This window comes from Lemur catta, chromosome 14 (assembly GCF_020740605.2).
Source record: "Lemur catta isolate mLemCat1 chromosome 14, mLemCat1.pri, whole genome shotgun sequence".
NCBI classification, from domain to species: domain Eukaryota; kingdom Metazoa; phylum Chordata; class Mammalia; order Primates; family Lemuridae; genus Lemur; species Lemur catta.
This window is the reverse complement of record NC_059141.1, coordinates 21,580,032-21,607,218: the sequence shown is the minus strand read 5'-3', so window position 1 is coordinate 21,607,218 and position 27,187 is coordinate 21,580,032. Positions and strand designations below refer to the sequence as shown.

General features: G+C 37.4%; 1 protein-coding gene across 2 annotated transcripts in view; it reads right to left on the bottom strand.

The window, feature by feature from the left end:
• NT5C2 (5'-nucleotidase, cytosolic II) overlaps nucleotides 1–15,628 on the bottom strand; it is a 76,261-nt gene extending 60,633 nt beyond the window's left edge. The window contains exons 1-2 of one of the 2 annotated variants that reach the window (XM_045568485.1): nucleotides 15,507–15,628; nucleotides 3,239–3,359 (exon numbers count right to left, since the gene is read on the bottom strand). In XM_045568485.1, the coding sequence (XP_045424441.1) occupies nucleotides 3,239–3,359; nucleotides 15,507–15,549 (164 nt within the window). In that variant the 5' untranslated portion in view covers nucleotides 15,550–15,628. The remainder of the gene's footprint in view (nucleotides 1–3,238; nucleotides 3,360–15,506) is intronic. The other variant, XM_045568486.1, reaches the window with a different exon arrangement.
• Between the last annotated feature and the right edge of the window lie 11,559 nt (nucleotides 15,629–27,187).

Sequence of the window (27,187 nt, the reverse complement as noted above, 5' to 3'; positions counted from 1 at the left end):
TATTATTTATATGTACACAAATTCCTTTTCACTCCTTAAACACATATAATAAATTTACTTTGATTTGAAAAGAAAACATTATTCAATAGTTTAAATAAAGATTGGTATGGCTTCGGAGGCCTAAGTTGCAATTTTAAAAAAATTTCAGATAAACGCAAATTTCAGATAAACATACAAAGGTCTTTAAAGAACTTTAAAGGTATGCCAATTGCAATGTCTTTTAAAACAAGGCAAAAGACTGGTTAAAACAAAAATTCACAAGCCTAATTACTTATCAAATTTTAGTTTAACATGATAAAAACCACTGCCGAATTCATAAGCTGTGTTTATAGAAAAAAAAGTCAATTCACTGTCACAGAAATTCTGCTGTACTATAATCATCAGAACTTTAAAAGGATAAAACCAAATACCTGACTTCAGCATCCTGGGCATAGTCAATGTGGAGAGCAGATGAAAAATCTAATTGTTCCATTCCTGGATTTGGTAAATACAAATTCTGATCTGTACTGATTACTATCAGAATCTAGGTGTTCAACAAAGAACTATATAAGAGATAATTTTCTAACCTGCCTCCTTCAGGTCACAATGACATCTAAGCAGCTCAGCCTACATTCTGACCATATGGCAAAACATTCCAATGAAAGGTTTGGTCTGATGACTATCCTCACCCCATAAAACTAAACAACCATAATAAGGAAATAGAGGAGGAACAGTCATACATTCTAAAGGTCAGTTTCTTAAATAATGACACATGACCATCATTTCCATGTTGAAATTTAGAAGACCAGTATTAAGCAAGAAAAAACCTAGAAGTTAGATGTTTATTTGCTTAACTAAGAATATTTAGCTTCTTCTAAAAGGAAATTCTAAAGCATTATATACAATGTATACTTTGTGATAACGATCAGCACAGTCTGTTTAACTTAACCAATGATAAATTACTTACTCAAATAAATGTTTTTAATAAAAAGATCTGGAAACAGACTATTCTACAAATTGACCTAACTAGAAAACTAAAATAAATTTCTTCGAAATGGTTTCTATTTAACATTTTTAATTAATAAAAGCAAACACTGCTAGAGAGGAGGAATAAGTTCAAGAGATGTATTATACAACATGATGACTGCAGTTAATAGTAGTGTATTGTATACTTGAAAACTGCTAGGAGAGTAAATTCTAATGTTATCATAAAAAAATGATAAGTGTGAGGTAATGCATGTTAATTAGCTTGATTTAGCCATTTAACAATATATACATATTTTAAAACATCATGTTATATACCATAAATATATACATTTTTGTTAATGTATTAATAAAAAATGGATATATAATTTCTTTAAAGCAAATACTTGCAAGAGTACAAGAACCCAATTTTTCTTTTTTTTTTAGACAGAGTCTCACTCTTCCGCCTGGGCTAGAGTACCGTGGCATCAGCCTAGCTCACAGCAACCTCAAACTCCTGGGCTCAAGTGATCCTCCTGCCTCAGCCTCCCAAGTAGCTAGGACTACAGGTCTGCGCCACCACGCACGGCTAATTTTTTCCACTTTTAGTTGTCTGGCTAATTTCTTTCTATTTTCAGTAGAGACGGGGGCTTGCTCTTGCTGAGGCTGGTCTCAAACTCCTGAGCTCAAGCGATCCTCCCGCCTTGGCCTCCCAGAGTGCTAGGATTACAGGTGTGAGCCACCATGCCTGGCCCCAATTTTTCTATATTAAAATTTTTTTCTCAATGATCTAAAAATTCAAACCCTCGAGATGATGCTTTGCTTCTATTGTTTCACATTGCATTTACTATGTAAATGCTGTAGGGTGCAGAGCCCAACTAAAATCTTCCAGGAAATACCATTCCAAATGAGTCAGAAGTACATTCAAGCTATGACATGTATTAAATACAATTAGGATGTTTACGAGGTGATCTCTCCTTCGTTACATAATTCTGGCCTTTGTTTCCACTGCTAAAAATGTTACATCCTAACCAAATGTATACTTTATAGCATAAAGACTAAGCAAATAATTGAACAGAAAGTATAGAATACCTCTCTACATAACATAATGTCTTCCAAATGTGTATGTTGTTTTATTTACATAGACACACATAAACATTCCATTTTACATTTTAAAATGCCATATCTAGCAACAAGTCTCACACACAGAAGAGGATCATTAGTACTCACTGATTGATTTTGAGTCTTGATAGGAACCTGAAAAGTTTTCACTTTTTCAGGGTTTAATGAATAATAGCATCCTAATACCTAGAGACACCACACAGTGACCTACCATGAGGCAAATTAACACCAGCCTACTTTGAAAACCAACTATTGATAGAATAATTAACTTTTCAAACACTCAATACCAAGTCACTATCTTCTTCAAAATATTAATACTTACTGAAACAGTAAAATGTTACCTAATTCTGACTAGCCTTCCTACACAGAGAAGAGTGGACTCAAAATTATTATTTTTTCTGCTTACAAAAACATACCTACATAAACCAGTTTAACAATTTTTCCAGTAAGACTTTAAGAGTGATATTCATTTCATCTTTCCTCTAGCTCAGAAACAGCTAAGTGATTATGAGTTGTTTTAGGCTTTCTGAAGTTCCCATGCAACTTTTTAGCACTGCCAGTATACCAGCAACTACACTTATTCTGGGCTTTCCTGGCGTGGGAAGTAGAAATGGTTCCTGTAGTGCCCAGATCTTACTATCCTACAAATTCACTGAAAATGTAAACTTCTAATTTCTGCCTAAAATTAATGATTTCTAAATACACTACCTACTTCCAAGTATCTTAGTTACTTAAGATTTGGGTAGAAGCAGGCATTTAACTGAATCTATACAAAGTGATAAGTAAAAAGAAAATACGATTTAAACGTTTAATGAAAAAATGACTTAGAGAAAGTATTAATCTAAACAAGAAAACTTTGCTAATGCCCAGAGTTACCCACATTCAATCTAACACACAGTAGTCAGTAGATACAATTTTTAAAATCTTTTTGAAAGTTATAATCAGTTTGTGAGTAAATGCCAATTAAGAATTTCATTCTTACTAACTTACGTGCAATTTTCTAGCAACTGAAGACTTCCTTCTCTTAAGGACTTTTATTAATCACAAACTAGCTATGTGATCTGGGGTAAATTACCCAATTTCTCCATACATTAATTTCATCACCTATAAAATGAAGATAATAAGTGCCCACTTTACAGAGCTGTTTTGAGGATTAAATATATAAAATACTTACCGATGATAGGCTTCTCGACGGTACTTTTTCAAAGCATGCTTATCCATGTTAGCAGGCATATCTGCTGCATTCTGCAACCGATCACTCCAGGAGGTTGTCATTTTAATTATATGGCTGAATTCTAGAAAAGAAAATCAGTAATTTAGTAGCTTAATATTGGCATCTGATATCTGATTGTTAAAACTATTAGAAAAATTCTAGCTTGGAAACCGCCTAACACAACTAATTACCTATTAAAACATACTGAATATGATAAATACACTGAAAATTATACTGACACTTCTAAATTATGTAAATTTACAAAAATAATTCCATATGGTCATTTCTATCCAGAAATATCACATATACTTCCAAATATAATAAATAAGAATAGCTGCTAATAATTGCTAACTATAATCCTAGATTTCAGAAAAGGCACTGAGACTACAGGTTTGTAAAAATATATAATTTTAAGTAAATACATATTTTTAAAATGTGTGTAGTAAGCAACTTTTAAATTCTGATCAACATTCTAACCTCAGCCAATGGGTGGCGCAAATATAAGTAATGAATGTTTGATTTTTAATTATTTCATGCTTTTATATTTTTCAGTAATAAACTATTTTTCAGTTGGTAATACAGACTATGAACTAAAAGAAGAAATAAGCTAAAACATTTCATCTAATTAGTATAAACATCTAAAACAAGGTAGGTAGCTGAGTGCCTTTGTTTTAAGTACTTTCACAAATAAGCTATTCTTAGGTTTCACTTGATTCGAAGTTTTCATCTATAAATAGTTTTAAATAAGGATGAAAAATAGGCCTGGCACGGTGGCTCATGCCTGTAATCCTAGCACTCTGGGAGGCTGAGGCAGGTGGATCCTTTGAGCTCAGGAGTTTGAGATCAGCCTGAGCAAAAGCGAGACCCCGTCTCTACTAAAAAAATAGAAAGAAATTATATGGACAAATAAAAATATATACAGAAAAAATTAGCCAGGCATGGTGGTGCATGACTGTAGCCCCAGCTACTCGGGAGGCTGAGGCAGGAGGATTGCTTGAGCCCAGGAGTTTGAGGCTGCTGTGAGCTAGGCTGACGCCACGGCACTCTAGCTTGGGCAACAAAGTGAGATTGTCTCAAAAAAAAAAAAAAAAAAAAATGAAAAAACATCCCTTTAGAATTAAGTTTATTAACATTTTATTAATATACCAGTATTTGTTAAGAACATCTGGAACCTAAGTTATTTCCCATTTAGAACATGCTAACATCATTTATAATATTAAATCAATTTTTAAATAAACCACCTTTGTAGCTTTTTTAAAGTAATAATTTATTGAAGAAACCTATGAGAAATTCAATTGAGAAAATTAACCACTTTAAAGTGAACAAGTCAGTGGCATTTACTACATTCAGAATATTGTTCAACCACCAATTCCCTCTGGTTTCAACATATTTCTATAACTCCAAAGTAAAACCCCTTATTTATTAAGCAGTTTTTCCCCACTATGCCCTCCCTACCCCCGCTGGCAACCACCAATCTGGGCTCTGTCTCTATGGATTTAACTATTCTGGATATTTTGTATAAATGGAATCATAAAATCTGTGACCTTTTATTTTTTATTTACTTATTTATTTATTTTGAGACAGAGTCTTGCTCTGTCACCCAGGCTGGAGTGTAGGGGCATCATAACCACTCACTGCAACCCCCAACTCCTGGGTTCAAGCGATCCTCCTGCCTCAGCCTCTCAAGCAGCTCAGACCTACAGCATGTACCACCACACCAGCCTAATTTTTCTATTTTCTAATTTTCTATTAGAGACTGGGTCTTACTCTTGCTTAGGCTGGTCTCCTGGCCTCAAGCAATCTTCCTGCCTTGGCCTCCCAGAGTGCTAGGATTACAGGCCTGAGCCACTGCAACAGGCCGTGACCTTTAATTTTTATGTCTGGCTTCTTTCACTTAGCATAATGTTTTCAAAGATCATCTAAAAATGTATCAGATATTCCATTCCTTTTAATGACTGAAGAAAATACTCCATTATACGTATATAACACAATTTGTTTATCCATTCATCTGTTGATGGATATTTGGACTATTTCCACTTTTTAGCTATTTTTCTGAATAGTGCTTCTATGAACTTGCATGTAATATACTTGACTGAGTACCAGTTTTCAATTCTTTTGGATATATACTTAAGTTTGTAATGTTTTCAAAGTAATCAAGATTTCCAAACACTATTTATAGGACAAAAGTACTGGCACTTTCAAAAAATTATGGTTAAAATCTTATTAAAGTATAAAATTAATGTGAGAAAAGTTATTTGCTAAACTATTATAACTGAATCTAGATATACTATGACTGGATTTTTGTGTTTTGGAGGGTTTTTTTGCTTTAAAAATTCATGTAGCAAATCCAAACCATTGTGTGGACCCAAAAAGTGGAAAAAATTTTTAAGTACAGAATTACGATTAATCCTAAATGATTTGTAATTTTTGGATAAGGACTATATCTTACATAAGTTTAAATATGAATCAGAAATAAAATTGGTAAACTGTGATGAATTAAGAGAAATCGGAAGAGTGATTCTATTAGAAAAGACTTCAACTGCAATTACAGTCATATGGTAAAGCATAGGAAATAAAATTCATTTATTGGTAAAGCCTTAGGTACATTTCCATTTTTAAAAATCTCAAACAGTGTCATAAAAGCCTACCTCCTACTTTTTATTTTTAAAAAACTAAAATCTGCAGAGAGTAAACCCTCAAGTCTTCATCTGTGTATTGATTAGCACATGTGGGTAAGGAAACCACCTGAGGCCTGAAAAAGAACCAGCCAAAAGGATTAGAGGGAGTAATCCCTGAAGCTCACATAAGGCCAGGAATAGTTTCTGTCTCCAACAGCCAGAATGGAACACTTCTCATTTAAATAGCATTAGGCAGAGTACTCAGAAAAGTTTTGTGTCTGTAGTAGGGCAAAATTATTTAAACACTGCTCTAGTCCTGCCTAATAGAAATTAAAACAAGATCCAAAGGGATCAAACTATTTCCAAGTAATTTAACCATGTCAAAAAGCAAAGTTCAAGAATATTTATAGAAATACAAAAATATCCATCATTGTACAAGGTAAAATTTATAATAGCTAACATCCAATCAAAAATTAGTAGCATTCAGAAAAGCAGGAAAATAGGACCCATGATAAAGGAGAAAAATCAATTGAAACAAACCCATAAATGATACTAATTGAATTAATACTCAAAGTTGTTGGAAGTTACAACTGAACATAATTCAATATATAATTCATAATTCAAACACTATTGATACATCATTCAATACATAATCCATAATTGAACATATTTCACATACTCAAAAAACTAGATGACTAAAATGTCAAATGTCGCATAAAAGATAAAAAAGAGACCCAAATTAAATGTCTAGAAATGACAACTACATATTTGAGATGAAAAATACAGTGAATAGGATTAAAAGCAGATTAGACATTAAAGATTAGTGAATTTGAAGACGTAACAATAGAAACTATTCAAACTAAAATAGAAAAGGACTAAAAAAATTTTAATAGAACATCAGTGAGTTGTACAACATATGTGTTATTGAAGTCTGCAAAGGGAAAGACAGAAAAAAAATTTAAAGAAATGGTGAAAATTTTCCAAATTTAATGAAAACTATAAACCCACTGCACTTCAAGAAACATAGCAAACCCCAAGCACAAAGAACTATACAAAAGCCAAGCACAAGAAAACTACACAAAGGCACATCAAAATCATTTTCCTTAAAAAACAGTGAAAAAGAGAAAATACCTAAAAGCAACCAGAAGCTGGGTGCAGTGGCACATGCCTGTAGTCCTAGCTACTCAAGAGGCTGAGGCAGGAGGATGGCCTGAGCCCAGGAGTTCAAGTCCAGCCCGGGCAACATAGCAAGACTCCGTCTCTACAAAAAACTAGATAAATTAGCTGGGCATGGTGGTATGCACCTGTAGTCCCAAGTACTTGGGAGGTTGAGGCAGGAGGACTGCTTGAGCCCAGGAGTCTGAAGTTGCAGTGAGTTAACACAATGCCACTGTATTCTAGCCCCGGCAACAGAGTGAGACCCTATCTCAAAAAAAAAGGAAAGAAGAAAGAAAGGAAAGGAAGGGAAGGAAGGAAAAGAAAAAAATCATATCTAATCAATAACTTTATATCTGAGCTATGATGACACCACTGTACTGTACAAAGGGTAACAGAGCAAAACTCTGTCTTAACAAAATAAATAAAATAAAATAAAGATTTAGAGCAGAGGTCAGGTTTGGTGGCTCACACCTATAATCCCAGCACTTTGGGAAACCAAAGCCAGACTGTAGCTTGAGGCCAGGAGTTTGAAACCAGCCTGGCCAATATCGTGAGATCCTTGCCTCTACAAAAAAATTTTTTAAAAATTAGCTGGGTGTAGGGGCACACACCTGTAGTCCCAGCTACTTAAGAGGCTGAGATGGGAGAATCACTTGAGTTCAGGGTTGCAGTGAGCTATGATCATGCCACTGTACTCCAGCCTAGGCAGCAGAATGAGACTCTGTCTCAAAAAAAAGAGATTAGAGCAAGAATAAAATAAAAAATTTAAAAAAAAAACATACATAATCAATGAAACCAAAAGTTGGTTATTGGAAATATCTAACAAAATTGATAAATCTTTAGCTAGACTGACTAGGAAAGAGATAAGATGAAAATATCTATAACCAGATGAAAACAGGGACATTACTGCAGACCATAAAGAAAGAAAAAGGGGCTGGGTGTGGTTGGCTCACAACTGTAATCCCAGCACTCTGGGAGGCCGAGTCAGGAGAAGCCCTTGATGGCAGGAGTTCAAGACCAGCCTGGGCAACATAGCAAGACCCTGTCCCTACAAAGTATTTTAAAAATTAGCCAGGCATAGTGGTGCACGCCTAGCTGAGGTGGGGGGATCACTTGAGCACAAGAGTTTAAGGCTGCAGTAAGTATGACTGGGTCACTGCACTCCAGCCTGGGTGACAGAGCAAGACTCTAAAAAAAAGAAAAAAAGAGAAAAGAAAGAAAAAGGATGATAAGAGAATATGTGGGCAAAACAGCGAGACCCCATCTCTACAAAAAATAGAAAAATTAGCCAGGCATAGTGGTGTGCACCTGTACCTCCAGCTACTTGGGTAGCTGAGGCAGGAGGATAACTTGAGCCCAGGATTACAGTGAGCTATGTCAGTGCCACTGCACTCCAACAACAGAGTGAGACCTTGTCTCCAAAAATAAAGAAACAAACACAAAGAAGAGCAAATGATGACCAAAATAAGCAGGAGAAAGGAAATTATAAAGATCAGAGCAGAAATCAACGAAATAGAAAACCAATAGAAAAAAAGCAATGAAACCAAAAGCTAGTCCTTTGCAAAGGTTCAAATTGATAAATCTTTAAGCCACACTGAAGAGAAGAAAAAAAAAGACACAAATTACAAACATCAGAGATGAGAGAAGTAACAGCAGTACAGATTCTATAGATGTTAAGAAAGTAATAAGGGAACATTATAAAAACTTTATGGCAACAAATTTAAAAACGTACATTAATGGACAAATTCCTTGAAAGATACTAGCTGCCAAACCTTACTCATAAAGAAACAGATAACCTGACTAGCCCAGTATCTGGTAAGGAAGTTAAACTATAGTTTAAAACCTTCCCACAAAGTAAATTCTAAGCCCAGATGGTTTCACTGGGGTAATTCTACCAACATTTAAGGATGAAGGAAATATAAATGCTACCCAAACTCTTCCACAAAATTGAAGCAAAGGCAATACTTTCCAACTCTTTCTATTAAGGCCAGCATTTGTCTGATTACCAAAACCAGACAAAGACATTACAAAGAAAAGAAAGTAACAGATAAATACTGCTAATCAACATGGATATAAAAATTCTTAAAATTTTAGCTAATCAAATTTAACAATATATTAAAAGAGTAACACATCATAATCAAGTAGAGCTGATCCCAGGAATGCAGGGATGATTTAACATTTGACAATAAGTCAATGTAATTAATTCACTGCATTACTGGATTGAAAAACAGTATGATCATCTCAACAGATACAGAGAAAGTATAAGACAAAATCCAACATGTATTCCTGATAAAAACTCTCACCAAACTAGTAATAAAAGGGAACTTCCTTAATCTGATGAAGAATATCTACCAGAATGTTACAGGTGACATCATACTAAAGGTGAAAGACAGAGTGTGTTCCTGAATGAGACAGAAATTTACACTCTCACCACTTCTATTCAACATTGTACTGAAGGTTCTATTCCAGCCAGTACAATCAGACAAAAGAAAGAAAATAAAAGACAACTAGATAGAAAAGGAAGAAGTAAAACTGTTTTTATTTGCAAATGACGTTATCCATCTATGTAGAAAATCAAACAGAATCTATAAAAAGCTACTAGAACTAATTGAGTTTAGCAAAGCTATTAGACACAGGAGCAACAAACAAAAATTAACTGTTTCTATATACACTACTAGTGCAAAAAATCAAAAATTTAAAAATGTTAAGGGCCGGGCACGGTGGCTCACGCCTGTAATCCTGGCACTCTGGGAGGCCGAGGCAGGTGGATTGCTGGAGCTCAGGAGTTCGAGACCAGCCTGAGCAAGAGTGAGACCCCGTCCCTACTAAAAATAGAAAGAAATTATCTGGCCAACTAAAAATATATATAGAAAAAAATTAGCCGGGCACGGTGGCGCATGCCTGTAGTCCCAGCTACTCGGGAGGCTGAGGCAGTAGATAGAAAGAAATGATCTGGCCAACTAAAAATATATATAGAAAAAAATTAGCCAGGCACGGTGGCGCATGCCTGTAGTCCCAGCTACTTGGGAGGCTGAGGCAGTAGGATCGCTTAAGCCCAGGAGTTTGAGTTGCTGTGAGCTAGGCTGATGCCCCGGCACTCACACTAGCCCGGGCAACAGAGTGAGACTCTGTTTCAAAAAAAAAAAAGTCGATAAATTAGATTTCATCCAAATTTAAAACATTTGTTCTTCAAAAACACTGTTAAGGAAATGAAGACAAGCTACAACAAGAGACAAATTCCCAACCTTATAGAGGTTACGTTTTAGTGGAGGAGTCAGACAATAACCAAATATATAATATCATGTCAGGTAGTGATAAGTGATATATAGTATAAGATAAATAAATAAGGCAAGGAAATAAAGAATGACAGTGGTCATATTATAGATAGGAAAACCATGTAAGGCCTCTATGAGCAGACAATATTTGTTCACCGAGTAAAGTAAGGGAGTGATTTATAAAATCAAACCAACAATAAAACAACCTACCACGAGGTTGGCATTTATAAATCATGTTAATCTGTTTTACATATTACAGTTTATAGGCCTATGAGTGATGTAAAATATTTAAAATGTTTTATTCCCTTAGGACGTTTAAATATTGTCTCTGGAATCTTGTTTATATACTTATCGGTCTTTCTTCATGGCTAGCAGATAATTAAAAAAACTAAACTGTATTTACATATTGTGTTTCCATTAAAATGTTTTCTCTCTCTCTTCTACTGTAAAGAAAAAAACATGCTACAGTTTTGGGGAAAATATTTGCAAATCACTTATCTGATAAAAGGACTTACATCCAGAATGTATAAAGAACTCTCAAAATAAGACAAATGATCCAATTACAATATAGGCAAAAGATGTGCACAGATACTTCACCAAAGAAGATATACAAATGGCAAATAAGCACACGAAATGATGCTCAACATCACTTGTCAAATTACAAATACAATGAGATACCACTACATACCTACTAAAATTAAAAAGACAATGTGAGGCTCAGGCTGCTATGGTTCACGTCTATAATCCTAGCACTCTGGGAGGCCAAGGTGGGAGGATTGCTTGAGGCCAGGAGTTTAAGACTAGACTGAGCAAGAGCGAGATCCTGTCTCTACAAAAAATAGAAAAAATTGGCCAGGTATAGTGGCACATGCCTGTAGTCCCAGCTACTTGGGAGGCTGAGGCAGAAGGAGCTCTTGAGCCCAAGAATTTGAGATTGCAGTGAGCTATGACGACTCCACTATACTCTAGCTGGGGTGACAATGCGAGACTCTGTCTCAAAAAAAAAAAAAAAAAAGAAAAGAAAAGATAGGCCGGGTGCGGTGGCTCACGCCTGTAATCCTAGCACTCTGGGAGGCCGAAGCGGGTGGATCACTCGAGGTCAGGAGTTCGAGACCAGCCTGAGCAAGAGTGAGACCCCATCTCTACTAAAAATAGAAAGAAATTATATGGACAGCTAAAAATATATATAGAAAAAATTAGCCAGGCATGGTGGCGCATGCCTGTAGTCCCAGCTACTCGGGAGGCTGAGGCAGTAGGATCGCTTAAGCCCGGGAGTTTGAGGTTGCTGTGAGCTAGGCCGACGCCATGGCACTCTAGCCCGAGCAACAGAGTGAGACTCTGTGTCAAAAAAAAAAAAAAAAAAAGGAAGAAAAAAGAAAAGACAAAGTCAAATGTTGAGAATGCAGAGCAAGTAGAATTCTGGTACACTGCTGGTGAGAATATAAAAATGGCACAAACACTTCGGAAAATATTTGACATTTCCTTAAAAGTTAAACACACCTACCACGTGTCCCCAGCCTTTCTACTCCTAAGTAATTATCCAATTAAAACATACACGAATGCTCATGGCAGCTTTGAAATGGCCATAAACTGCAAACAACTCAAATGTCCATCAACAGGTGAATGGATAAACAATTATAGTATATCGGTACAATGGAATATTATTATGCTCTTAAAAAGGAATGAACTATTTATACACAAAACATGAGAAAACTCAAAAATAATTACAATGAGTGAAAAGACAAAAATATGAGTGCATACTATATGATTCCATTTATATGAAATTCTAGAAAATTCACTATAATCTGTAGTGACAGAAAGCAGATCAGTGGTTGCCTGGGATGGGGGAGTGAGACTGGGAGAGGAGATGTTACAAAGGAGCCCAAGGAAACTTTTGGGAGGAGGGGTGATAAGTCTATTACCTTGATTATGATGATGGTTTCATAGGTATATACATGTCAAAACTTATTATGTACTCTACGTGCAAGTTATTGTAAATCAATTATACCTCAATAAAACTGTTTTTAAAAAGTCAGACATACCTTTCTATTTCTTTACAAATTGGAGGTAGTATTAAACTAAAAGATTTTTCCTATATATTTTTATTTTTTATTATTTTCTCCAAATTACGTGTAGGAAAAAAATTCAATGTACTTTCTTAGGTCACTCATATAACTAAATACATTTTATTTTAAAAGTTCAAGTTACTGTCTCAACGAAGATCACAAAACTTTATTCAACTACAATTGTAAACATAAATGGTTAAATAACCATAATATCACTAATATGGGACAAAATATTCCATGAAGTCTATAGTTACATGAAAGTAAAAAAGGGTGAGGTTTTCTTAAATCATCTTCAATAATTCATCATGGAACAGTTTTCCTATGGTCTTATCTAACATATTTGAGCATTACTATGACAGACTTTTTTTTTTTTTTTTGGAGACAGAGTCTCGCTCTGTTGCCCGGGCTAGAGTGAGTGCCGTGGCGTCAGCCTAGCTCACAGCAACCTCAAACTCCTGGGCTTAAGCTGATCCTATTGCCTTAGCCTCCCAAGTAGCTGGGACTACAGGCATGTGCCACCATGCCTGGCTAATTTTTTCTATATACATTTTTAGTTGTCCATATAATTTCTTTCTATTTTTAGTAGAGACGGGGTCTCACTCTTGCTCAGGCTAGTCTCGAACTCCTGACTTCGAGCGATCCACCGGCCTCGGCCTCCCAGAGTGCTAGGATTACAGGCGTGAGCCACCGCGCCCGGCCTATGACAGACTTTTGAACTCTATCCACAGAACTTCACCAAATCAGTCTCTCTAATCCTTAATGATCTTTCATAGTGACAATAAAGTTAAAAATGATGATTCTTCATCATCTGGCTGAAAAAAAAAAAGTTCTAACAAATAGGTAAACATTTCATTTATCAACTGTTTACAGTGTCAGGCATAACAACAGTTTTTCAGTAAGGCACAGCAACAACTAATACTGAATAAAAAGCTCAAAATTTTATTCCTTTCATAAGTAGTGGTATAGTTACTCAGTTAATTCTTTGTTTCAATATAAAATATCCAGCAGGCAAAGTTATTGCACCTCAAGAATAACAAATGAACTCTCAAATATTTAAAATACTGTAGTTTCACACTATAAAAATATTTCATAGGCAAAACACACACAGTTCCCGTCACCACTACCATCACCCTCCCCCAAAGAAAGGAAACCAGCTGCTCCAACAGCTCTAGGCAACTGCTGAAAACAGGAAGCAAAGAGTAACTGAAACTGTAGGTAGTAAGCCTGGTTAGCAATCTGCAGTGAATAGTCTTTCCTTCTAAATTGTGTGCCAATAAAATGATGATGGTCACATGTAGTAAGACCACTATTTTAAAACTACAATCAAAGGAAATTCTGTCCTTTGCAACCCATAACATAATGTTCAGAAAACTCCAAGAATTAGGGTATAATACAATAATATTCGTGCCCAAATGGATAAAAGTATGTAAACAGCAGTCAGAATTTATTTTCATGATAGTTCTGCATTAAGACAAAATGCCATGCTGCCAGAGTTACACCTTGGCAAAGGCTCTTTTACAAAGTCATTTTAAATGTCCATTTCAAATCATGTCAGTAAATTTCTTGGAAAGAAGCTAGGGGCACTTTAACAATATGTAGCACAGGTCTATCAGGCAGTGTTTAACACATGGCAGTTTGAATCAAATACTTATTTTCCAACGGAATAAGTATGTCAGTATAAATAGGGCAACAACAGTATGAACAATCAGTGTTTTATTACTTCACTGGAATTTTTTTATTTTGTATTTAAAACATAAAACTTGGGAATTTATAAGTTTTATAAAAAACCATTCATTCTAAGAACACTGTTCTAAGATGTAAATGGAAAGGATAATTTTGAATAATTTCAAATTTTCTCACCAGCCTGAAATTTGTTTTGGTCATCATAAATATAACAACTTTCATTGCATATTACATATATTAGTTTATTTTATGGAAAAAGAAAAGTTAAAGCTATATCCTGTTTGTATGCCTCGTATTGTGCTAAGTAGTCACATTTTATATTAACATATAGCCCTTGATAACCCTAATCTTTACAGATGAGCAAGTAAACCCAAGTCAACCCAAGAAAGTATAATGCTTAGCCAGTTGGTTTTACCATTTTATTGTGGTTAAAGGTCCCCTCCGTAACACATGCACAAATCAACGAACTTACAAATACATTCCCTTAAAAACAAGGGAGGTCAGATGCAAGTTTACTTTAAGCCATCTACCAATGCTGCTGAAAAATGAAATTCTCATATAGTTAATAGTGTTACCTATGACTCAAAGAACGGTACTGTGAAATAAACTATAGCTTTTAAAGTATTTTTGTAACCTTTACTCCTCATCATAAAAGTAATACATGGAAGGAAATACATATATATAAAATAGTTTAAGATGGAGGAATGTCAATTTTTCAGAAAAGACTCCTTAAAACTGTGTTTAAATTGCGTTAAATGTTTCATGACCTTTCATCTTTTAAATAGTTCACGATGAACATTTTGTTCATTTTTCACTTCATTATTTTCACTCAGAGTTCTTTGTATCATTTGCCCCAATTCCTGTCAAAGGCTAACTAACACTCATAGTTTGCACACCAAAGAGATGCAGCTGGTACCAAATTGCAGCTAAAAAACTGCACTTACCTACCCACACATATCACTTATCACTCAATCCTCTTAACCTGCTTTACTTTTTTTTGCACTTACACTTTCAGATATATTTGACAGTTTGCATCCTGTCAGTCCCTCTCTAAAATGTAAGTTCCATGAGGGTAAAGACTGTTCTATTTGCTGCTGTATCCCCAGAATCTTGCACATCAGACTTGATACATACTGACAGAAATAAATGAACCACTAAACCTCTACACATGGAGCTTTTTGCTTTTCAGAAGCTAAGTTCTGTGTAAGCCTGGAAATGCAAGAATATTGCACAAGTTCCTTTTAATGCTCTAAATGAATCTTTGTGAAATCTTACTCTTGATTCACAAATGCATAAGATTCTTGGCTTGATTAATGTAATAATATTTTGCTAACATTTCAACATCAGGCCTGGGAACAAATGGTTCCTTGTTCTCTGATGGAAAATAACAAAGTTGAGAAAAGATCTTCCTAAGTAAAAAAGGCAGTACCTGTTGCCTTGACAATTTGTTTTTCTTCTTCAAGCAACAACATGCTCTTATCTGCAGTCTGAAATTGTAACTGGAAAATACAAATTTATGTCATCTGTTCCTAAAGTGTTGAAAATATACAAAAAGACCTGAATTTTGTTATGTTTTCATAAACATACTATTGCTACTACTCTGCAATATCATACAGAATGCTATGTATTTGTTCTACATCAGCTCATTAAGGTTGCTTCTAACTGAATGTTTGTTTTTTGAGACAGAGTCTAACTCTGTTGCCCAGGCTAGAGTGCTATGGCATCAGCGTAGCTCACGGCAGCCTCAAACTCCTGGGCTCAAACAATCCTTCTGCCTCAGCCTCCTGAGTAGCTGGGACTACAAGCATGCAGCACCATGCCCGGCTAATTTTTTCAATATATATTTTTAGTTGTCCATATAATTTCTTTCTATTTTTTTAGTAGAGATGGGGTCTTGCTTTTGCTCAGGCTGGTCTCAAACTCCTGAGCTCAAAGGATACACCTGCCTCAGCCTCCCAGAGTGCTAGGATTACAGGCATGAGCCACACGCCCTGGCCTAACTGAATGTTTTGAATAATACTAGACCTTCAATGATTACTGACACAAAGGAACAAGAGAGCATGTAAAGAAAACATTTTAAAAGACTGGGCTGGCTATTTCTTCAAAACATTGCTATAATTAACTGAGGTCTTTAAAAGCATAAGGTATAAACAAAGCTGCACAATTTTTACATTCAGTCAATATCTAATACTATGTACCTTTAATAATGAACCCTGGATTAAAAAAAAAAAAGTAAAAAGTTCTGCTTTATTTCAAGAAGAACTCATTCTCTTACCAACGAGCTCCTGCTCACCACCCAACCAGTAGCTCTTATCTTTCGGCTTACAAAATAATAAGAAGATAAAAAATCAGAAAGGCAGAAATAATCACCACAGTATTTCTACCTTTTTGTATATAAAGTAACATGTAAGGTTTAGTTCACTTAGTAAAAATTCAGAGATATGCATGAGTTCAATGCCTTAATAATGCTAACATTAATAATGGCTAACATTCATTGAGTGCTATTTTTCATGTATGATTCTAAGCACTACAGTACATATTTTCACAACAACCCTATGAGTTAAGTAGTATTATCCTCACTTTTTTGTTTTGTTTTTATTTTTCTGAGTTTTTAATTTCTATTTTTATCTTTATTTCTCTATTCATCACTATGCTAATGAGGCTATTATCCTCATTTTACAAAGAAGGAAAAAGGACAAAGAAGTTAAATAATTTGGCTGAAGACATAGACTTATACTTGTGGTTAAGAGTGCAGAAGATCCTGGAGCCACATGCCAGGGTTCAAAGCCTGGCTCCAACACCAACTAGCTCTGTGACTGAGTAAATTATATAATCACTTCAGTTTCTTCCACTCCAAAATGGGCAGAGTTAGAACAAGGATTCAATGCATTAATAGGTATAAGGTGCTAAAAACAGTGACTGATATAGAAAGTGCTTAATAAATTGTTTATAATGTTAAAACCCACAACGTTTTAATACTTGAAGCTTCTGCACAACATAGTATTATACTTTAAGTCTGGAGGAATGTATAATAGGTTTCTACTTGGAGTCAAAACTTCAGAGTGCCCATTATATACCAGAAGCTAACAATTTCACACATTTTTTCATGTCAATTAAAGCATCCTAAATCTAATCTACTATCTATATGTTTCTTTTTCCTGAAAGCTCTTAGATCTAAATAGAAATATTTCAAGAATTATTTCATCAAACCTACTTCAAAAGTAAACCAGCAATTCAGGACTAAAAAAAAATGGCATTTACTAACTTCGTATTTATGAAAGATTCCAATGCTTACTTTCCAGGTTACAGCTTGGTCTTATTTACACTGCATGATACCAGTCAAATTCTTACAAGTGTAACTTAAAGTTATTATAGTTTTAATACAGAATGTTTGTATTATTTCAACCTACACATTATTCTAGCTGGCTTACTTAGCAGCTCTAAAACAAACTAGATAGAGATTCTAACACGACTGATTAAAAAAAGTTTGCAAATGTTTCTCAAGGATAAATAGTCAAATACACGTAATACTCACCTGGCAAATTAGACAAATCAGTGCAGAATGGCAGAAATCTGTAGTGTAAATATATACACTTAAATAATTCTAAGATTTCATATTCTAGAATATTCTGGCCCAAAGTTAAAGCATAACAAAAACTTGTCCTGTCCTTATGAATTTATAGAGAATAATTTTACGACAAACACAATGGTAGAAAAAGAACATGTAACACAAATTCTAACTGCATACCATGTTAAAGATAAACTAAGCAGAAAAAATAAATGTCACTGCGTACACTGGCACATTGAGGAGATATTTGCAACACCATAACTGAGGAAGAATTAGTATAAAGCATAGGTAAAGAGAGCTACAAACCAATGATGGAAAAGCAAACAAGCCAACAGAAAAATGAAGTATATAACTAGGCAATTTACAGAAAAGGCAACCTAAATGAATAATAATGGATGTGAAGAGGCACAACTTGACTAATAATCAGGAAAAAGCAAATCAAAACCCATCAGATGGGCAAAAATTTTAAAGTCTGAGAATATCAAATGTTTGTAAGGATACGGCAAAATGGAAGCTCCCATAACCTGCAGGTGGGTATTTTGTATTTATTATTTTGGAAACTAATCTGGCATTATCTAATAAGATTGAAGATGCTCATACCCTACAACCTAAGAATTCCCTAGGCTTAAAATTCTCTCACACATGTAAACAAGGCGACACAACCAAGAATGTTTATTACAGCACTGTTAATAATAGCAAAAAAGTCAGAAACACCTAAATATCCATTAAAAAAACTACGGTTTATTCATATAATGGAATATAGCAATAAATGAATAAACTAAAGATACATCAACCTGGATAAAAATCAAAAGCAATACTGAATAAAAAAGCATGTTACAGAATCACATGTATCTTAAGCGAAAGTATGTAATTTTGTGAATATATAAATGTTAATAAAAGTATAAAAATATAATGGGAATGATAATTACTCAACTGATGACAGAGGGGAGAAGGGAAGGGGAAGACAGGGGAATAGGATCAGCAGGGATTCATACCAGCCTCAATTTTATCTGTAATGTTTATAAAGAGAGACCACACAATTAGAAAATGGTAATAAATAAATGACAGTCTTAACTACAAAGATTTGATAAAGGTGTGTATTAGATATATTAAATGGTATTATTTTTGGTATATTTGAAATATTTCACGGTATTTTAAGACAAATTTAAATTAAAACATTAAAAAAACTCCGTTAAACCAGTAAGTTTTTAAAAATATTACATTGGACAATTGTATTGAAAACACACTCTAATACCCAATAAGCTTACTGATTTTTTTTTAAAGCCATTAAGTCTCAGGTACAGATTTCAGTCTTCTCTTTGCAAGAAGATCATGACTGCCATGCAAGACGCAGCCTCTTTCACCTCACTTTTTTTTTTTTAAGATGGTGTCTCCTTCTGTTGTCCAGGCTGGAGTGCAGTGGCCTAATCATAGTTCACTGTAACCTCAAACTCCTGGGCTCAAGCAATCCTCCTGCCTTGATCTCCCAAACTGCTGGGATTATAGGCATGAGCTGCCAGGCCCACCCTCACCTCACACTATTGATAATGCTTCCCAACCAAGAGACACACACAAAACGTTAAGAACAAATGGCTCATCATTGTTGAAACCAATTTAATCTTTCTGATCCTGTATTTAGCCTAAAAAGGGAGTAGTTTTACTACCCTGCTGGCAATTTTGGTATTTTTATTGGTTTGCTACTAAAGTTGTTTTCTACAAATAGCCATTGCAAATATTGACAACCAATCATAGAATGCAATCAAATTTCAATCAGTAAAATGTCATGTAAGACTCACTGGGTCAATTAGCAAGGACCTTAGCACTCTGTAACAATTTGCTACGACTTCCTTAAAGCAATTAACTTTTTCAAGGTCTGAACCTAAAAAACCAAACCAAACAAAAAACACCAACTACTTGTAAAAAAGGGGTTATTTTACTTCATTCATTGTACTGTAACTACAAGGAATCTATGTAGCATATCCTGTAAACAACTTACCAGAATTTCTCTTTCCAGCTTTATCTCATACTACTGCTAGTGACAGTAATCTACTCAACATATCCTCCATAGGAAGATGTTAGCATCTGCTCCCTACTCTTAAGTGTCACTTTCTCTACGTTTTTTCTGATTCCATCAAGCTACAGTAATATCTCTCCACTCTGGGCCAAAAAATATCTAACATTTATAGAGAACTTAATGTGTGCTTCAATGAAATTACTCTATTTAATCCATACAACCCCGTGAAATTTGTTCTATTTTTCCCTTTTCACGGTGAGAGAAACTGGGTGAGGCTCTAAAGTTAATTAAGTTCTCCAAGGTTGCATAATGGTAAGTGGCAAGCCAGGTCTCAAACCCAGACTACAAAATCCAGGCCCTTAGACATATGCAATGTTGTCCCTGGCTGAAAGTATGACTGCCTTTATTGCTAACATGTCACTTAACACACCCCTTGTGATATTTACCATTTTGTGTTAGTAGGTGTCATCTAAAAAGCTCAAAATATTACAATATTCATTCAACAAAAAATGACTGAGAGCCTGTGTACCAGGCATTGTTGACTACTGGGCTTAAATAAAGGCATGTTAAAGAGCATCTTCAAATGAAGAGTAGATGGATTCTCTAGATACACAGTCATCCCAAAAATGTGGGTAAGTGCAAAATTCAAAGTAATACGTACGTAGGAATTATAACTAGATAAAAACGCATTTATATAAGAATTTCAATAGAGCACAGTCATAAATAACATGATAAAATTGTGGTGTTTTGTATTTTTTTTAAACTATTTTGTTGAATTAAGGTTTTTAGCAAGAGAGTTAAGCAATAAAAAGACTTTAAAAATAAACACGTTTTCTGTATGCCTTTCTTTTCCCATAAAACAGTAGAAATAGCCTAGAGACAGACTCATGAACGCCCCTCCACTTAACATTCCATTGTAATTTGGGTTTCTTGAGGAAGACCTGATGTCTTCCCGTTAAGGCTCGCAGGTGCTCTGAGTAAATACCATCTTATAAATCTTCCTACAATCACAAACTTCAGGAAACTTGTAGCTGATTGTAAATTTTCATACAATGGCATCAAATCTCAGGACTGAATGGAACCCTGCAGAACATCTTCAGCTCAAACAGGTACAGCTCAGTCAGGAAGAACCTGTCCGCACCGGGAGCGAGCACGCGCGCACACACACCCCTAGGACGGTGACTAGCCATTTCGGAGCACCGTACTTCACAGCACAGCCCTCAAACATAACGGCCCTAAAGCTGAAAGCTTTGGAAAACGATAAATCGGACACCAACTTCTAACACCTGCTTTTAAAAGCTGTGGCCTGCCAGAGTCAGATCCCCCAAAACGTCATTCTTACAACTCGGTTCAGGCCTCAGATCTGCATCTCGCTCTCACAGGTTTCGGGGGCCCCAGGAAAAGGAAAGCAAGAGGCCGCCACCAGAACGGCTGACCCCCTGAGTGGGGCCGTCTGGAAATCACGCAGGTTTTGTGTGGCCGCCTGCAATTCGACGTGACCTTTCCAGGAAGTGCCGCGCACGAAACAGGCGTGTGGGCTACCAAGCTGGCAGTGTCTCGTCGTCTCGCTAAAACGCTGCCAACCTCGCACCCTACCACAGAGGCCCGCCAATTCCTTGGGGGCGACCGCGAGAGGGCAGGGGACGGGGAGGCCATTAGGGAGCGAAAGGATGGCTTCGGGGGCGGCTAGGGACAGCCCGGGATCAGTCGGAAAAAAAAAAAAAAGCAGAACGGAGTAAAGGGCCACCACCAACTTGAGAGAAGGGGGGACGGAGCGGACGCGGCGAGGTGGGCTCTGAGGCGGAGAAGGGCCGCGCTCCGAGGGCAAGGCGGGGTCCCAGCGAGCCTACGGCCCGGGAACAATGGCGCGAGCGTGACGTGGGCCGGGGGCGTCGCCGCGGCGCAGAGGAAGGGGCTGGGTGGGGCGGGGGCCGCACCGGGAGGGGGGCGTGCGGCATCCGCGGACGCGCGGGGAGGGGTTCGGCCTAAGGAGAGGGGTCTGAGGGGCACCTCGGCTGGAGGCCCGGCTGGAGACAGCAGCTTCTGCCCAGGGGTCGCGCGCTCGGCCGCGCACCCTCCCTCGCTCCTGGCGCGCTCGCCCGCCCACTCCGTCCTCGCCCGCCCGCGGGTCCCGCCGCACTCACCGACCCCGCCGCACGCCAACAATCGCAGCACGCAACTGCCGCAGCCGCCCGAGCGCGCGCCCTCCCCGCCCCCGCCGCCCGGGCGCCGCCCCCCGCTCGCGCTGGCCAGGGACCGGCGCGCTGTTCCGTCCCCCAGCTCCGCCGCAGAACCTGGCGACCGCACCGAGGTTGCGCCTCACGCGAGTCTAGGGGTCTTTAAACGACAGAACAGCGGTTGTTGCCGAGCTGTGGGGTGACGCACATTGACAACCCTTCCATGTCCTTTCGCTTTCTATCCCTTGGCATCCTGCCTGCGCCCCTCAGCAGGCCCCTGGCCTACCCTCTGTGAAGCTTTCCCTTAGGGGAAGAGGGTATCCTTTTCCCCAGTCACAGAATCTTCTAGTCAAATGGCCCTCAAGACCCCTCTGGTCCAGACGCCCCTAACAGCACGCCCGAATCCCCATGGTGACTAAAAGCACCAGCTTAGAATTTTGTTACAACGGTTGGAATCCCAGTTCCACCTCTTACAAATTGTGTGCCCTTGGGCACGGTATCTGACCTGTGCCCAGTTCCCTCATCTGTAAGATAGGGACAGGAAACAAGAGCACCTACATCAAAAGATGCTGACAGTATGAAATAAGATAATATAGGTAAGGCCTCCGGACAGTCCTGGCACACAGTAGGTACCCAATAAATGTTAGCTGTTATATTGATACCGGACCACCACCAACTTGCCATGGCAGGAAGACGACTCAAGGACAGACAGCCCAGTATTTCCAGAGCGCTGCATTCCTTGGTACGGGCAGCTCTGACCAGTTAGAAATTGTGTCTGAACTTCCACTATCAGGACCCAAGTTCTACCCCTTGGAGCTTCAAAAAACAAACAGATATAACCTCTCTTAGAACTCTGACTTTTCAGATACCTGACTTCTGTCACATCTGTTCCTCCTTTGCCCTGGTTTTGAGGGTCTTCATCCTTCTCCTCATGCAACTGGTCGATCTGATTGTGATTCCTTTAGAATATGTCTCCCAAGCCTGAACCAAATGTTTGTGGTACCATCAGAGCAAAGCAGGACCATAGCTTCTTCCTTGTAGGACCTAGTGCCTTGCATTCACGTAATAAAGTTCTTGGCACCCACACTATTGCCTCATACTGAACTTGCAGTCAACCAAAAGCCTCCAGGTCTTTGTAATACACGCTCTACTGGAGCACTTCTTCACACACACACCCCTTGTGTTTTTGAGCCAGCCTCAGCTCAAGTCAGCTGAGGATAGGCCTTGGGCCTCTCACCTCCTAGATTTTTAAGGGTATGTGGAAAAAAGGAATAGGAGCTGAAAGTTAGCATAACACAACCTTTAAACCAAGTGCATTTGAAAAAAGGCCAGGGTTTGTGTCTAAAGACCATGGTACTGAGTGAATAACAAATACACAGACACACACATATGAATGTGATCTCACCTCTGCAAAAAAAAAAAGTGTACATACACAAAAGACTAGAAGGAAGTATGCAATTGAGTATGTTAACAGTGGTTTTCTCTCAGTGATAAGATTTGGGGTGGTTTCTTTTCTTCTTTATACTTTTCCATTAATTTCCTACATTGTTTATGTTATTTTTATAATCAAGAACTTGGTTCCATCCTAGCACTCTGGGAGGCTGAAGTCAGGAGTTCCAAGACCAGCCTGAGCAAGAGCGAGACCCCGTCTCTACTAAAAATAGAAACAAATTAGCTGGCCAACTAAAATATATATAGAAAAAATTAGCTGGGCATGGTGGCGCATGCCTGTAGTCCCAGCTACTGGGGAGGCTGAGGCAATAGGATTGCTTAAGCCCAGGAGTTTGAGGTTGCTGTGAGCTAGGCTGACGCCATGGCACTCACTCTAGCCAGGGCAACAAAGTGACACTCTGTCTCAAAAAAAAAAAAAAGAAAAGAAAAAGAAAGTACTTGGTTCCAAAAAAAATCACAGAGATGGAATAACTTGAAAAAAAAGTAGAAACAAAGTTAAAAGAAAAATAACAGATAAGGAAAAAAATATTTGCAATCTATAAAAGACAAAGGATTTGTATCTGAAACCATAAGGGACTCTTAACATAGCAGTAAGAAAAAAGACAAATAGTCGACTAGAAAAATGGGCAAAAAATATAAGCAGTTCACAGAAAATGAAATACAAACTGCCAATAAACACACAAAAAGATGCCCAACTTTACTAGCAATCAGGGAAATGGAAAATAAAACTGAGACTGGCATCAATTTTCAAGCTTCATAATATCAAAAAATATAAACTGATCCAGCCACTTCAGAGGGTGACTGGACAACATCTATTAAGTCTATATCTCAGCATTGCCAGTTCTAGTTATCTACCATGGAGATATATGCAAGGATAATCACTAGGGTATTGCTTATAATAAAGAAAATTTAGAATCAGTCTAAACGCCCACCAACAGGGGACTGGCTAAATAAAATGTAGAATACTCATATAATGAAATTTTATTGAGAATTTAAAAGAAGTGATCTTGATCCATATGTATTAACACAGATATATCCCAAAGTTATATTTTTGTTTTTTTTGTTTTTTTGTTTTTTTTTTTTTTTTGAGACAGAGTGTCACTTTGTTGCCCGGGCTAGAGTGAGTGCCGTGGCATCAGCCTAGCTCACAGCAACCTCAAACTCCTGGGCTTAAGCGATCCTACTGCCTCAGCCTCCCTAGTAGCTGGGACTACAGGCATGAGCCACCATGCCCGGCTAATTTTTTTGTATATATATTTTTTTTTAGTTGGCCAGATAATTTCTTTCTATTTTTAGTAGAGACGGGGTCTCACTCTTGCTCAGGCTGGTCTCGAACTCCTGACCTCGAGCGATCCACCCGCCTCGGCCTCCCAGAGCTAGGATTACAGGCGTGAGCCACCGCGCCCGGCCCCAAAGTTATATTTTTGAATGAAAATAGCAAGTTGCAGAATTTTACATAGTATTGATATTTTAAAAAATTCTTCCCCCAAAGGCAAAACTTCAGGGAATTTGGGTTCAGATTTGGGTTTATCTGAACCCAAATTGAGGTAATATTCTACAAAATACTTGACCTGTACTTTTCAAAATTGTCAAGGTCATGAAAGCCAAGGAAAGACTGAGAAACTGGCATAGATTCTCCTATTGACAGATAGGACACCAAGGAAAACTGATAACTAAATACAATTTGATATCCTGGATGGGATCCTGGAACAGAAAAAGGACATTAGCAGAAGAACTGGTGAAGTTGGAATAAAGACTGTTACTCAGTTAATAGTATTGCACCAATGTTAATTTCCTAGTTGCACCATAGGTTATGTAAACTGTTAACAATAGGAGAGGCTGGGTGAAGGGTATGTTGAAACTTTCTGTACTATCTTTGTAACTCATCTTTAATCTAAAATTATTTCCAAATAAAAAGTTAAAATAAAACACAGATATAAATAATGCCATTATTTCCTGTCATCACACATTAGGTTTATAAAAGATTTTTAACACATATTTGTAAAGCTACATGCCCAACACATGTCAGAGGTTATCTTTAAGATAAAAGGACCAGGATTAGAAGTAAAGTCCAAAGGGAGTATTAGCTTTAGTTTTAACATTTTAGAAGATAAGTGTAATCATGCATTGGTTTTGTAACCAAAAATTAATTCTTTTAAATGCAAAAGAAAGCAAAAGGATAGGACGAGTTGGTCTCATGACTTTCAAGAGTAAGATAAGGCATGCCAGTTTATGAAACCACCTTCTAACAGAGGGCTGGGAGGCAGAGGAACCATGAAGGGCTTGCTTGGAGTCTCTAACCTGACATTAGCTGAAGAGTATGGCCCTGCCTTGGCCAAAGAGGCCACCTCACTGTGGCCTTGGATGGCCACTTCCCAACTTCCTGCCCAAGCACTCACATGGCTGTCCTATCCATCTGATCTACACTGTTTCCTCTAGAATACCATAAACTCTGAGTCACTCAGAATGTGAGCAGCATTCACAGGTCACTTATCAGTTTGTCTGCTCCTTGGCAGGAACTCTCTTCAAAAACAGGCAATGGGTGCCTACCATATACATAACATTGATCAATATAGATAAAAGGGGCTGCCCTCGTAGAGGTCACTGACTACTAGGAAGATGAACTTTAAACAAACACAAAATTGCTTTACTACAATTTTGATAAGTGCTATGCAGAAAAAGTAAAAGATGCTATGAAGGAGAACATAATGGGGCTAGAGCTGGGGTAGGGAGAGGGTCAGGAAACATTTCTCCGCGGAAATGACATCTCAGCTGAGATCTGAAGGAGGAGTAAGACATAGGCAAAAAAAATGAGAGGGGGGCTTGTTTGGAGGAATGGAGAATTCCTGAAAGAAGAAGCAGTAGGTGTAAAGGCCCTAAAATAGAGATGAGACTTGTGCATCTGAGGAACGATCAAAAGCCTAAAAAGAAAGGGAAAAAGTGGCAAAAAATTGCCCTGGAGGGAGGCAAGGTCAGAGCTGGCAGGGTGCCGTCCTTCCTGAAGTGCAATGGAGAGTGACTGAAGGGTGTAAAGCAGAGGAGCAGGGATCAGATTCGCAGTTTAAATGTAACCAACAACCAACTGCCTCACACAGTCATGAAAATTAATTCCTTTGAATCAAGCAAATGTCTCTAGATGCCTGTTGGAAACTTCCACTGGGTGTTTACAATGTGAGAGAGACAAAATCAGCAACCTTTACCACAATCATTTTATTTATTGAATGCCTACCAGGTGGTAGACATGGAGTTCAAATTGATCCCCCGCCCAAACCTTGTTCGAGAGTTTCTGAACATCTATGTAGAAAAAGCAGACACTTACGTAAACATTATAAGCCTCATGCCAGATTAGTGACCCCAAAGAGCTTCAGGATTTCGGAAGACGTAGATTCTTAAGGATATGGTCATCAGAATCAAATACATGGAGATACTACTTCACACCTATGGCTATAAATTAAAAAATGGAAAATAGTAAGTTTTGGCAAGGATGTGGAAAAATTCAAACCCTCATGCATTGTTGGGGGAAAGGTAAAATGGTACAAACTGCTGTGGAAAACAGATTGGTTGTTCCTCAAAAAGTTAAACATAGAATTACCACATCACCCAGCAATTCCGCTGCTAGGTAGATACCCAAAAGAATTGAAAACAGGGACTTAAATATTTATACACCAATGTTCATACCAACATTATTCACAATAACCAAAAGGTAGAAATAATCTAAGTGTCTTATCAACACATGAATGGATAAACAAGACATGGTATACAAACATGATGGAATATTTTTCAGCCATTAAAACGAACACAGGCTACATCTTGGATGAACTTTGAAAACACTATGCTAAGAGAAATAAGCTAGACACAGATTATGATTACATTTATATGAACTAGCTAGAATAGAGAAG